The sequence below is a fragment of the Lissotriton helveticus genome, chromosome 10, assembly GCF_964261635.1.
Source record: "Lissotriton helveticus chromosome 10, aLisHel1.1, whole genome shotgun sequence".
Classification (NCBI taxonomy): Eukaryota; Metazoa; Chordata; class Amphibia; order Caudata; family Salamandridae; genus Lissotriton; species Lissotriton helveticus.
Genome location: NC_136071.1, coordinates 202,055,073 through 202,070,060, shown reverse-complemented (window position 1 = coordinate 202,070,060; position 14,988 = coordinate 202,055,073). Strand labels below are relative to the sequence as shown.

The 14,988-nt window shown below is 45.4% G+C and overlaps 1 protein-coding gene and 1 long non-coding RNA gene across 5 annotated transcripts in view; one reads left to right on the top strand and one right to left on the bottom strand.

Moving 5' to 3' along the window:
* DAGLB (diacylglycerol lipase beta) overlaps positions 1-14,988 on the bottom strand; it is a 254,600-nt gene that overhangs the window by 54,003 nt on the left and 185,609 nt on the right. The window contains exon 15 of one of the 2 annotated variants that reach the window (XM_078665137.1): positions 1,717-3,289. The exons of the other annotated variant lie outside the window; for it this stretch is intronic. Coding sequence (XP_078521263.1) covers positions 3,118-3,289 — 172 coding nt within the window. The 3' untranslated portion in view covers positions 1,717-3,117. Of the gene's footprint in view, positions 1-1,716; positions 3,290-14,988 lie in introns of those variants that run through there. 2 annotated transcript variants of the gene reach the window in all.
* Positions 1-14,988, top strand: part of LOC144786152 (uncharacterized) — a 166,638-nt gene that overhangs the window by 59,650 nt on the left and 92,000 nt on the right. The gene's annotated exons all lie outside the window — the stretch shown is intronic.

The window sequence follows — 14,988 nt, the reverse complement described above, 5'->3', positions numbered from 1 at the left end:
TCAGGCCTTGCAGTCCTCTTACCTGTGTTCCGGAGACAAATACAGGTTGCAGACCAGGTGAAGGTCGTCTGTGGGTACTTGGTGTGGCACCTCAGGCAGAAACGGAAAGGCTTCAGCTCCATCCGCAGGGCATTCTATGGCGAAGCCGAAGGGAATACAAAGATAGGCCCAGAAGGGCAAGGCCCAAAGGGCTGCTATTTGTGAGCGTTGATCCAATGGGCGATAGTTTTCAGAGTTCGAAATCCAAAGGTGGGAACGTGTTTGATAATACCGGCGAGGATTAGGGTGAATCGCAAACTGAAAGGAGTCCGAAATGGTCTCGACCTGGAGCGCAGGCACACAAGTCCAAACCAGACGGCAGAAAGAAAACAATGGAGTCGATGCCCATTGTCAAGACCTCTGTGGCTACCACCCGTGCTGTAAGAATGACGAACAAAAGAAACTTACATTTGAAATCTAAATCCAAATATCCGCAGTGGAGAAGACATCACAGAGTGACGTCGTTATTCCTGAAACGATGCATGTCCGCATTGGGAGTCTGCAATGCGGCAAATGGCAGAGTGAAGAAGACGCGACAGAAATCAAGTTGCCGGTCTAGTCTTTCTGGGCTCGCGAGCAACGGCGGTGTTGAAGCGCACGTTCAACTAACGAACTGCGCACTTCAACTGTAACTATTCCAGGACAAGCAGCGTCTCTACGGTGTGCCCGGACTTTTCGTAGAAATTCAGTCAACAAAACCTTTGGTGAGATAGAAAATTAAACGCATGCGCAACGTGGGATATTGACAGTAAGAGTTATCATTGTGACTGTTAAAAAAGACTTGAGAAGTGTTGACAACAGTTTTGGAAAATCCTGAATTGACATTTGTCGGAAGCAATTTCTTATTTATCCCCGTAGACACTGTCAAGTGTATTCATTTTCAAGAGTGGTTGTGATGATATAACTATCAGTTATTTTCCTTTAAAAATACAAAATTAGTTTACTCATAGCTAGGGAGTAAACCTTAATATTGGGGCATTAGGAATTCCTTTCAGTCTCATATCTACAGTTGGAGTTAATTACAAATTGGGTATCAGACAGTATCAGGTAAATTAGATAAACATAAATAAGATAAAACATATACACTGATATTTTAAATAACACACTAATAGCTTTGTGTTGTGCAGGTGCTGATACAGAATACTCATACTACAAATCACAGAGAGAGAGGCTATAGCCCAGGTTCACAGGGTAAGAGCAATGTAAAGTTGTATACCTCTTGATAATTGCAGTTGTAGTAGTATTGTGGTTATATGCAGTGTTTATCTGTAGGTGTTACAAGCAAGGACGCCAGTGAAACCAGATTGGGAAGACGACAAACCTTCCATCCAGAGGCTGTCTCTCTTTTTTCTTCCACTTTCCCTTTCCCCCCTGCTTTAGACGTTACCTTGAATTATACTTCGGGTGACGGTTGAGGCAGAGGGGTGTTGGGACTAACGTCGACTTCTGTGGATTATTCAGGCCTTCTTGACACCCATGCACATTATCACCAACAGCAGGAATCACTTTGCCTCGTGACCCAAAAGGCTTCTTTAAAGAAAAACAACTTGCACATATTCGGACTTAACACTAAATGCCAGGTGTATGCAAAGCATGTGTATCTACAGCCACATACGGCTCGAACACTTAGTTCATATGATACTTATCTGACGCAGGTTGATCTATGTGCTTTCAATATACTCTCAAAAAGAATTTTTTGAATTCTGCAACATGGAAGACTTTGTATTTCTTATCAATGAACAAATAAATGTACTTTAAATAGGTGAACAATGTCTGTGTTTCTTTGGCAAAGAAGTATGGAAGCCACTATTGTAAATTAAAAGGCTGTAACTCACTAAAGCTTACAAAAAAAAAAAAAGGTTATTGCACATACTTTAGATGGTAAAGTAACAGGTTACAAAACACCAAGGTTGTGGCTCCCTGCCAGCACGGCTTTAACAAATGTACACTCAGCTTTCTAGGATAACGGTGTAAACAAAAAAAAACTCCCAAGCATCGCACACAATAACTTTTCCATTTAAAGTAACAGGATGTGCAACTAAATGACTAAAATTGCAACATGAAAACAGAAAGTGTCACCAGTCTGATTATCATTTGAAAACAAGGATTTTTCTTTCTCTCTCGCTTTCTCACCCTCCTCTGTACATCTATTTCGGTCTATCTGTCCTACAGAGGATATGGGCCCAATTCATGCGTAACTCTAAAATAAGACTATTGTGTCTACCCATATCTTCTAAGGACGATGCAGACTATAAAAATCACAATTACAAAAAATAACAATTACTATTAGACCACAGTTAATGCATTATAACTGAAAGGCCAAACAAAAATAGGATTGAGAAAGAAAGACTGAACAATTCTAATCATTTATACTCACCGAGCACTTGTGGAATGGAGGCAGGAGGCATATTTAATATCAATAAAAGAAACAAAGTGCATTTTTATACACATTGTAAAAATACATTCTTGCATAGGTGATGAGCTGTCTAACTGGCCATTAATTAATTTGAAGGCCTAGTAAAGTACACTCTCCTGATATCAAGTAAGATACCAATGTGAGTGAGATGAGGATACACCAGTTAACTCATTCTCCTCAAAGATAAAATAAACAAATATAAGTAAACAATCCACAGATGCCCATCTATAATGCTTTCCTTTTTATCCCCAAGAAATATCAGAAAACTGGCACAAAAGGCGCCAGATTATTGTTCACTGTACACATTTTATTTCTCTTAAATCTGATGCTCAAAAAAATTCCAGTGCATTAATTCTTATGTGTGGTGTCCATCCGAGGTACATTCCTGTAGTACCAGATAGTGGCCAGTGCTCAGCTATGTATACATTCCTTCCTAAGGTTGTCTCTTACTTCAGACTTGTAGAAGGTGACCCTTGATTTCAGGCCTTGACTTGTATAGACATTCACTAGGTTTCAGTCTTGATGTGTTGTACAGGATGCTCATTGCACTTTGTTCAATGCAGTTCAACAGAAGAAGAGATCACAAAACTTCCTAGAAGTGGAAAGAAAGAACTGCTGTTGTATGGTTGTAGCAGTCATATGACATGAGTCCCCAAAGGACCTTATGGAGTCTGGCAAGAGATGCAGTTTGCCTTTTCTGGACTCAAGCTGCTTAAAGCTTTCAGCACGGCATCTGGCATGTGATCCGTGATCATCTTTGGGCTGATGAAAATGCTGCTGAAGGCAGTTTCTTTCGACCACTTGGCACTATACGTAACATCAGAAAAACATAACCTGAAACGGATAAAGAGAAATGTGGAATTCAAGTAGATTGTAAATGATGAGCCAATGCATATGCACAAACACTCCATGGCATGTTTGTTTTTAAAGCTGTGCTGGCATTAAATTAAGGAAATAGATTGCTTTTTTAAAATGAATATGGGTTCCTGTGCTCTAAATGGTAATTTTATTTAAGCCTCAACTCAAAACAAATGCAGTGCCACTCCTAAATATACTGCCTAATACCCAACTGTGTTCAGTTTACTAAAGCCTTTCTACATTTGATGAAATGAACATCAGCCTTCTTTGGAAGCTATACATGTGCACTCTGAGACAACTGTTCAACATGGGTCTTCTAAAGGACCAGTTTTCTACATATCATATGCTTACTGTCCTAGTCAATTGATCTTCCAACAGTTAAACATATTACCTCTTTCTGTAGACCAGCGCTGTAAAGCAATACTAATGGCAATACAGTGTTATAGAAATCTCTGTAACATAACACAGGTCCTCAAGTTTAAACATTGGGAACATTTGTGGCAACGCCACAAATAAGTATGCTGCCACAAATAAGTAACTGAACTAATGCACCAAATAATTATGTTATTACAGCACATTTAGCATTAGAGGGGGAATACCTTGCAGAAACGCTTGTTTTCAAAAGTTGGAACACGATTCGATTCAAAATCTTTATTCGGATTCCAACAAATCCATAAAAGCACATTTAAAATACAATTCAACATTTTTAAAAATTACAATAAATGTAATAAAAGTGCATATCAATACAATTACAAGGTTTCATTTTTCTCATTATATATAAAGTGCCCAAAAAAAAAAGAGAAGGTCAACAGTCATGAAAAGTGCAGATAAATCAGGGGCATTCCATAGTTTTACGTACATTGAAAATAACCTTTAAAAAAGTGCTTGTGCGGAATATAAGTTCATCATCCTCTAATTTTAGGAGCATTAAATAGGACTGGTTCAAGGAGAGCGGTCTATATTTTTTAAAATATGGGGCTAAAAACCATTTTATATATTTCATGTAAAACTTACAATTAAAAAAGAAGTGTAAGTCATTTTGTTTACTGACTCCATCGCAAGGACACGGAGTGTTTCCAGATGTGCTATGTCCCAAAGGGAAACAGAGTGAAAACTTAATAGTTCCAGCTCTCATTCGAAAAAGTAAGGATCTTTCCCAATTACACATTGGCAATATCAAATACAGTGGGAGTTGTTGTATAAATAAGCCATTGTTAGTATAGGACACAACAGTTTGTTTCCGCATCTCATCTGACAGTCTCTTTTCATTATAAGTTGCATATAGTTCAAACTGGACTTCCTTTTTATCAGTACTCTTGATATGAGATGGGTTATCAAAGAGATTGCCTCTGCCTATGCTAGACAAACTTTCTTGTATAGCACAAAGCCATGGGATCCTATTCCATTTATCACAGGCTAGGCACTCCCTCAGAATATCCTGTGTTAAGCTAGCATAGTCATTAGCCCAAATGGCCAGCCAGAATAGTGCAGGCCTTGCAGCAATAAAATCACTGATATACGGTATATTCAACTCTGAGTGACAAATGTACCCCGATGATGAAATGGGGCCCCCCAGCAGTTTCCTACAGAGCCGATTCTCCTCTCTTTGTAGTGTAGGGGTTTTTACTAACCCCCAGATTTCGGCGCCGTAGGTTGCCACAGGAGTGCACTGTAATCTGTATATCTTTAGGATTGCTTTAGTTGCTCCAATTCTCCTAGGTCTGGGAAGGGAGAGAATTGAGTTTATGGCCTTTGAGAACTTGCCTGTGGCGTGGGCAATATGCCCACTCCACAGGCCGTTCGCAGCAAAGACCATACCTAAATATGGAAAAGTCTTGGTTGAAAGCAACTTATCAGCTCCTACCGTGATAGAATGTAGTTGTCTGGCACCCGGCCCACAGGACATAATAAATGATTTGTTAAAATGTACCTTAAGATCCAAGTTCCCCATATAATAAGAAAAATCCTTGACTAGTGCGCGTAGGGCATTAGGTGTTAATCCCATGAGCACACCGTCATCCGCATACAAAAGACAGGGTAGTAAACCTCTTTTAATTTTGGGAACATCTGTGGTGGCCCTCTTCAGGGAATTACTCAGGCAATTTATGTAAATAATAAATAACAGGGGTGCTAAAACGCACCCCTGCCTCACACCTCTTTCAACATTAATTGGCCCGGAAACTGTACCCTCCATATCAATCCGTACCTGCGCCTTTGTATCTTTGTGCAGGTAGGCGAGGAAATGTACCAAGGGGGGGATCTAGGCCGTAGGACAAAAGAGTCGACCACAATTTTGACCTATTTACCAGGTCAAATGCGGACGATAAATCCATAAATGCAAGGTAAATGGGCGATGCCTTGGCTATGTTATATTTGCTTATTAAAAGATTTAAATTTAGGCATTGTTCAATAGTCCCTACCTTACATCTAAAACCCATTTGACAACGGTCCAGTACCCCCATTTCCTCTGCCCAGTCATTAACTCTATTATACAATACCCTACCCAAGATTTTCAGCGTATTGTCCATGAGCGAAATGGGCCTATAATTTACAGGGTCAGATCTTTCGCCCTTTTTATAAATAGGCACAATTATGCTCGTAGACCAGGTCGCAGGTATTGGTACAAACGGGAGACTGTTAAAAGTGTTTACAAAAATCGGTCCCCAGAGTTCCGGCTTATGCTTAATTATATCTATTGGGAAACCATCAGGCCCGGGTGCCTTATTACCAAGGCTCTGGTTAATGGCCACGGTGACTTCCCCCAAGGTAATTTCTAGTGGTTCCAGTGTTCCAGGGCAGTAATCTCCTATGGCAGCTCCCGGACTAGCGTATATTTTGGAAAAGTGTAGTTCCCATTGCTCACTTGCTATAGTACAGCTTGTTGGAGTTAGCTGCTTACCCATGTCCCGCATTTTTTTGACAGCAGGCCAGAAAGTCGTACTGCTCCCTATTGCAGGAGCAGTTGTTAGAGCCTCCCATTGCTCAGCTAATAAAGCCGCCTTCCTTGATCCTATAGCTGTTTTATAATTTTGTCTAGCAGCCCGTACCTCCCTTATACTTCTCGGTTTACAGTTTAGAGCCTTACGAAGGGCTTTATTAGCTGCTGAACAGTGACAATCTAACCACCTTGGCTCAGTGGCAGTCAATTTAATGGGGACACTTAGGAAAGTTTTTATAATATCGCAGAGTGCTGCAAAATCTTTTACTATCCTCTGATGGTTTCCATCAACAAGAGAACAGGAGTCGACTAGCGGGCCATGATTACTCATAATTGTGTTTATTATTTGACTACTATCTACCCCCCGCCAATTTAGTCTTAAGTTATTAGTCGAGGCCATAATATCCCTGGCTCCCAAAATGCGAGCAAAGGCGTTGGAGGAACCTAGACCGATATTTACCTCCAAAGCGTTATGGTCCCCAAAGGCGGTCTCAAGAACCCCAGCCTTCGTGACTCTATCTATTAAGTCAGAAGACATGAAGATATAGTCCACTGTGCTAGAGGATTCTCGACCTCTAAAGGTTGGGATATAAGTAGGTGGCTCGTTTTTATTGACATCCATTATATCTGTTAGGATATGTTCGTTAATAAAGCATTCTAATTCTTCACCACGTTTAAATGCCCTGTCTATTTGTGTATTGTCCATTTTAGATTTTAAAAACTTCGCATTAAAGTCTCCTGCAAGAATTGTCCTGGTGCTCACCTGATTATGAGAATTTTCCGATATTTTAGATAATTCTCCGAATAGTTCTATATAATTCTTATTCGGAGTTGAATTAAAATCATTATTGTAAAAGTTAATTAGATAATATGGTGACCTACGGGTATACTCAATTATCTGAATATTTGCACTTTTAGATGGAATCAATTTTATAGACCCCCCTATACTTATCTTAAACCCGATTAATAGGCCTCCAATCGGACGCCCAAAAACAGGCTTTTGGGCCTTAATACAATAACAATGAAAACCCTCTATATGCACCGCAGTTGTCGCCCAAGTTTCCTGCAACAATATTATGTCCTTATCCGAGATAACCTTTAACCATTCCAAATCAGATACCCTTTGCTGGAGTCCTGCAACATTCCAGCTTATGATTCTGAGTTCCTTATTTAGAACCTGTGAGTGTTGTCTACCCATGTTTAGGTTAGTGTCCTGAATGATAATGTGACAACCCGGGTCTTGGATCCTTTGTGCTACCGACTCATAAGGGGTGACATGTTCTTCCTTTTCTGGGGGTAACCTCTGGCCCGGTATGCTAACTAAGCCCCGAACTAGTCTAAGGCGTGCCTCATCAATTTGTGTACTTTCAAGCTCAACCTCGCTGCACTCTTTTCCCCCAGCACTGACATCTAGTGTAGTGTGTTGTGGTTCAATTAATGGTGGGGGTCAATCAACCATATCCAGGCTGTTGAATCTATTAGATGTAGGAAACCCCCAAATAGCATCCCTCGCTGGAACACATCTCTGATAATTTCTGTAATTATTATACCTGTGGTCGCTTCTCCCCCATTCTCCCCAATCTCCCCAGTTGTTTCCTAGATCCCTCTGCCCCACCCGGCACCATCCTTCATCCAACCCGTGGTTATAGCGTTCTTGTCTAGCATTTCCCCTTGGTGGGTAGAAATATGAAAGATGCCTTGTCTCGATGCCCTCGTTATATCCCTCACTAACCCAGGAGCAGATATGGTCCACTGTGCGGGGGTCATCAAAATTAATGATCACACAGTCGCCTTGTGCTTTCTTTTTCTCATGGCCTACCCAAGGTACTCTCCGTACTGTCAGGATTGTACTTGCACAATATGGAGGTAAGGGCCTATTGTTACTCAACCAGTGGGTAACTTTATTTAATAGGGACCATGATGGCTCGTCTATGTTATCTGGGGTCTCTGGGACTCCCGTCATTACTACCACAAAGGGACTTGAGCCTGGGGGGAGGTTGGCGGCGAATCGTCCTTTCTTCCCTTTATGCCACTCCTTTTCCTTATTCCCCTCATTAACTTTATCTTTCCCTTTAGTAGAGCTTTCCCCCAGGGTTTTTGGGTTATTACCTTGCAATTTTGCAGTTGGGGTGGGTACTAATGATTTTGTTACCAAATCCTTAGCCGTAGGAACTGCCTTAGGTTTGGTAATGGTGGTGGGAGCTGGCATGGTTTTTAGTGCTGGCTGTACAGTTTTTTGGGGAGAGGGACAGTGTTTTGCTACATTCGATGTGGATGATGCTTTTACAGGGGGGCCTCTAACTATAGTACTTAATTCGGTTAGTTGCTTTTCTATCAACCCTAATCGTGCATCTATGGTGGCTAGATGGGCACTCACAAGTTCCCCAACCTTCATTATAAGTTGGCTGTTAGAAGTACAATCCTTACATGCCAAACTCAGACTAGATATTTCCCCTGAGCATTCAGAATCTATAGTCCCTTTCTTATTCCCTTTCTTAAGGCTATTCACTAAACCTTTCCCCTGCTTTTTCTGTGCCTTGGGATTTTCCCTAGGGGTAGTTGTATTTAAACTTTGGGGCAGTCGCTTCTGTATAGCCCCCTCCCTTAAGCCTCTCAAAGTTCTTGAAATGGAGGTTGAGTCATCCAGTGTGTTACTGATGACAATAGGTGTATCAGGGATGGGGGTTGCAACTACCCGTTCCAGGTTTGTAGTCGGGATATGATTGACAATAGAACTGCTTACAGTATCAGTATTAGAGATAACTTGAGATGCCTCTACCATGATGGAGTTCTGGACTATTGCAGAACTTGCTGTTGGAATTAACTCAGTCACCATACCCAGTTCTGTGTTAAAATCACCCAACAAGTCTAAGTTTGGTGATTTTTCCAGGCTCAGCTGTAATTCCGACAGTGACTGGGTTGCAGATAAGTCTACAATATTTGGCATACTATGTATTTCCACTGTTACACCAGGCGTGACAAGTGATTCAGGATCTCGATGAGGTGTTTTGGCTGAGGCAAACAGACCCAATGAAGACCTTTTCGCCTCTGCCAGGTCTAAAGAAACTCGTCGTTCCAATAGGGATATTCCATGGTCTATAGCCTCATTTGCTTTCGTGATGAAATTGTCAATAGGGCCAGTAACCTTGGCTCCTCCAGCTGCAGTTTTACTCCGACTACCCCTTGTAGACATAGTAGCAGGTATGTATAAAACAGAGGGTAATATATTGCAGTGTAATGAAAGGAGAGTACTTATCTTTAAATAAAGATCACATAATTAAAAGTTACAAAATCCAGAAGAAAGGGGGGTGGCCCGTCCCGTCCTCGATCGTCCCCGGACGGCCACAGACGGTCCCGCCCTTGTCCCGGGCTTCTCCCGGTGCGCTCCCGCACGCTTCCGCGTAGCGGGTTCTCGACGTCCTATTATATCAAGGGATGTGATGGGCGGGTGGGCGTGGCCGGCAGGGAGAGCAGCCCAGCTGACGGTGATCGGGCGCGCAGGGACTCCTGGTCCACGGAGTCCCTGCCTGATGCTCGCAGCCCTGCCGGTTTGGAAGTTGCAGCCCCTTACACAACAGCCGCTCCCTCTGATGCTGCCGCGCCGCGGGACCCGCGAAGCGGTTCTGGCAAGTTGCTAGCGTGGGCTGGGCTCCAAAAGGTCTCAAACAAAGGTTCCCCTCGGCTGGTGTCCGTACAGGAAGAACACAAACATTTCCATGGGGACTGGGAAGGGCTAGAATAGTGCTGTTCACCCTATCCAGGGGGTCATGTGATGGGGAATGAATATGCTACTTACCAGTATGCATCTGTTCTTGGCATGTAGGGCTGCTAACATTCATATCTTAGCATTAGATCGCCGCCTAGTGTTGGGCTCGGATGATTGCACATTGTTGTCCTGGAAGAGTCTTCGAAGTATCCTGAGATAGGTGGCTCCTCCCCTGGACTACAGTGCGCATGGGCATCGGCTCCATCCCCAGATTGTTTTTCGCCATTGTGGCAGGAGATGGAGTGAAAGTGTAAAGGATGTCCATGCTAATGAATAAATACAATAGTATATCTGCAGCTGCGACAGGCACCGGGGAGGAGGGCGGGCGATATGAATGTTAGCAGCCCTACATGCCAAGAACAGATGCATACTGGTAAGTAGCATATTCAGTTCGAGGCATGTGGGCTGCTAAATTCATATCTTAGCATAGAATACATAGCAGTCCCTCCATCAGCGGCGGTTGCCCGTGCCAGCTGCAGAAACCTGAAAAAGTGTCTTTAGAACAGCCTGTCCTACAGCTGCTTGCTGCTTGGAATGCACATCAACACAGTAGTGTTTTGTGAAGGTATGTGGTGTGACCCACGTGGCTGCTCTGCAAATATCCTCTAAAGGAATGTTCCCTAGGAAAGCCATGGATGCCCCCAGTTTGCGTGTGGAGTGCGCTCTGGGGGGTATTGTTAAAGTGCGCTTGGCTTTTTGATAACATATTTGGATGCACTTAACAATCCACCTGGCTATCCCTGCTTTGGAAATTGGGTTGCCTTTGTGTTGTGGTGCGAAGGCAACAAAGAGTTGTTTCGTCTTTCTAAAGGGTTGTGTTCTGTCTATGTAGTACATCAACGCCCTCCGTACATCTAAGGTATGGAGCATTCTTTCCGCCACCGTTTGCGGGTTTTGAAAGAATGCTGGCAAGTCAATAGTTTGATTAAGATGAAACTGTGACACCACCTTAGGAAGGAATTTAGGGTTAGTGCGTAGCACCACCCTATTTGGGTGAATTTGAATGAACGGCTCTTGTATGGTGAGCGCTTGCAGCTCACTGACACGCCTCAGAGACGTAATAGCTATCAGAAAGGCCACTTTCCACGTAAGGAATTGGAGCTCACGCGAGTGCAGTGGCTCAAATGGTGGCCCCATCAGTCTGGTGAGAACGACGTTGAGGTTCCACACCGGAGCTGGTGGAGTTCTTGGGGGAATGACTCTCTTCAGACCTTCAAGGAAGGCTTTAATGGCGGGCACCCTGAAGACAGAGAGGTGCTGCCTGTTCTGAAGATAAGCCGCTATGGCTGAGAGATGTATCCTAATGGAAGTGTACGCCAGATTGCACTTGTAGAGATGTAACAGATAACAGATGATGTTGGGAATAGATGCATCTAGCGGGTTGATGTCATTGGACGTACAGTAGATGACAAAACGCTTCCACTTAGCAGCATAGCATGCTCTAGTAGTAGGTTTCCTCGCCTCCTTGATGATACTCATGCATTCTGGAGGTAGGTTAAGGTATCCAAACTCTAGGACTTCAGGAGCCAGATCGCCAGGTTGAGCTGTCGTGGATCTGGATGCTGAATGTCTCCATGGTTCTGCGTCAAAAGACTGGGTGTGAGGCGCAGTCTTTGATGCGGCACCACCGAGAGTTCGAGGAACGTGGTGTACCAAGCCTGGCGCGCCCACGTTGGAGCAACCAGGACGAGTGTCATGGAGTGCTGCCTTAGCTTTCTTGCGACCAGCGGTATTAGAGGGGCTGGCGGAAAAGCGTATGCAAATTTGCCTGACCAGTTCATCCATATCGCATTCCCCTGCGACTGTGGGTGAGGGAACCTGGCGGCAAAGAGTCGGCATTTTGCGTTCTCCTTTGTTGCGAACAGGTCTATCTCCGGATGACCCCACTGTTGGAAGAACGGGTGGAGAACAGAAGGGTGTATCTCCCACTCGTGCATCTGATGGCTGTATCTGCTGAGCAGATCCGCCACCTGATTGTCCTTGCCCGGGAGGTGTTCTGCCATGAGGAAGATGTTCCTCTGAATGGCCCACTTCCACATGCTCTGAGCCAGATGAGACAGCTGTGGCGAGTGGGTGCCTCCCTGCTTTTGAATGTAGTACATCGCGGTCATGTTGTCCGTCCGGACTAGCACGACCTTGTTGCTCAGATGTACAATGAAGGACTTGAGCGCCATGAAGATTGCCATCAGTTCCAGATAGTTGATGTGCATCTTCTGTTGCTGCGTCGTCCATAGTCCCTGCACTGTGTAAGTGAGCACATGAGCTCCCCATCCCTGGAGAGACGCGTCCGTTGTCAGGATAATCTGCGGCACAGGCTCTTGGAACAGTCGGCCCTTGCAAAGGTTGTGTGGAGTCCACCAATGCAGAGAGTCGTATGCCCGACTGGTAACCAACACTAGGTCTGTCAATTGCCCACGAGCCTGTGTCCACTGATTCGCTAAGCACTCCTGGAGCGGGCGCATATGCAACCGTGCGTGAGGGACTATGAAGATGCAGGAGGCCATCATGCCTATCAACTGCATGAACACTCTCGCTGGCAGGGAGTGTCGTGGTCTGAATCGTTGGATCAGCGACTGAATGCTGTCGATTCTGACTTGGTTTGGCTGAGCCATGGCTGTCAGGGTGTTGATCGTAGCACCCAGGAACTGCCGGACATGTGCCGGCTGAAGATGCGATTTTGGGTAGTTCAGGGAGAAACCCAGATCGTGAAGCAGGCGAATTGTAGTCGACATGTCTGCGGCGCACTGTTGCTCCGACTTGGCTTGTACGAGCCAGTCGTCTAGGTAGGGGTAGACATGGATATTCTGCCTCCTGAGGTGCGCCGCCACTGTCGCTAGACACTTGGTGAACACCCTCGGGGCTGTTGTGACTCCGAAGGGTAGGACTTTGAACTGGTAGTGCCTGCCTTGAATAGTGAACCTGAGATATTTCCGGTGTGACGGGTGTAGTGGAATATGGAAATAAGCATCCTTGAGATCTAAGGTTGCTAAGAAGTCTCCCTGGTTTAGCAAGGGAAGAATCTGCTGCAGTGTAAGCATGTGGAAATGTTCCGATAGTATGTACAGGTTGAGGGGACGTAGATCGAGAATGGGCCTGAGAGAACCGTCCTTCTTTGGAATAAGGAAGTACAGGGAATATACCCCTGTGCCTTCCTCCCCCACCGGCACGAGCTCGATTGCGCCTTTTTGCAGCATCGCCACTACTTCCTGCTGCAATAAGTGCAAGTGCTCTGCGGACATAGGCCTTTGCCTTGGTGGGATGTTGGGTGGAGTGGATTTCAACTCTAGGCAATAACCATACTGAACTAATTGTCGCACCCACCTGTCTGTGGTGATGTTTCTCCAGACGGGCAGGAACTGCTGCAGTCTCCCCCCGACAGGTGTTAGGTGGTCGGGGGGCAGTGACAGAGAGTCACTGTTTGCTTGGAGTAGAGGTGCGGGAGCTGTTGTTTCCTCTGCCGCGACCTCTGTTGCTGTTGTTCCTATAACCTCCCTTGTTCTGCTTAGTGAACGAGGCTTGCGCCCCACCTTTGGAGAACTGGGATTGTTGACCCATCTGTCCTCTGGTGACTCCACGTGCACCTGAGCGACGAAAATTGCCGCCACGAAACTGTTGGGACTGCAGGGCCCCCATAGATTTAGCAGTTTCCGTGTCCTTCTTTATCTTCTCTAAGGTGGTGTCAACATCCGGACCAAACAGACTATCAGGATTGACTGGCTGATTCAGAATTGTCGTCTGAATATCCTGCTTGAACCCTGAGATGCGGAGCCAGGCTTGTCTTCTCAGCATAACGCTAGTGTTGATAGCCCTAGCAGCTGTGTCCGCAGCGTCAAGTGCACACTTGATGGCTGCGTTTGATATTAGCTTTCCTTCCTCAATAAGCATCTTGGTGCCTTCTTGGAACTGTGGGGGCAGGTGTTGTATAACCTGTTCTAGGGTGTCGTAGTGCGCCCTATCATAACGCGCCAGGAGCGCCTGTGTATTTGCGATGCGCCAAAAGTTTGCCGCCTGTGCAGCCACTCTTTTGCCTCCTGCCTCAAGCACTTTGGACTCCTTGTCCGGGGGAGGAGCTTCACCCGTTGTCTGGGAGTTGGCACGTTTCCTGGCATTGGCAACCACAAGAGAGTCCAGTGGCAACTGTCCCCGGATGTAGACGGGGTCCGCAGGAGCAGGCCTGTACTTCTTTTCAATGCGAGGGTTGACCACTCTAGCCCTCGTAGGCTCCTTAAAAATGTCTCCAGCATGTTTGAGAACACCTTTCAGCATAGGAAGTGTCTTTACTGTCCTCTCAGATATGGCAAAGGTGTCAAAAAGGAAGTCTTCCTCAACCGGGTCGGCATGCATGTCCACATCATGATTGGCCGCCGCCCGTTCAATTAGTGCATGAAATCCTGCTGAGTCCTCAGTCGGGGATGCACGTGCATTAAAGGTTTGCGGGTCTTGGCCCGCACCCTGGGTGTTTTGGTCACCAGAGTCGTCGTATGAATCTGGTTGTACATCAGGGTCATCGATGGGGAAATTGTACTGTTCATCCTCATCATCTTCCTCACCCACAGAGTGTTCTGGGGAGGGAGTAGGGCTCCGTCTAGGAGGAGGCTGAATCGGCTCCGTGAGGCCTAAGGCGTCAAGGGGCACCCTCTTCTTCTTCAACGGGATGACGTAGGGGTCCACCGGCTCCGAAGTGATCTTCCGTTTATAGAGGGTCAGCTTGCCGGTGGCAGCATCGATGAAATGCTCTGAATCGTCCACCGAGTCGAGTACACGACGTGGAAGAGGGTCTGGCAGTGAGGAAACCTGCTTCGGAGCCGATTTCGTCGAAAACGCTTTCGGCGCCTCCTTAGGTGGCAAGAGAAAAAGGAGTTTCCCCGAAGGCTTAGCCGGAGCGTCCTTTTGCGGCTGCGGTGATGGCATCGGAGCCGATGGAGCAAGGGCCTTCTCCCTGATTCTCTGCAGTGACTCCGCAATGGGGGA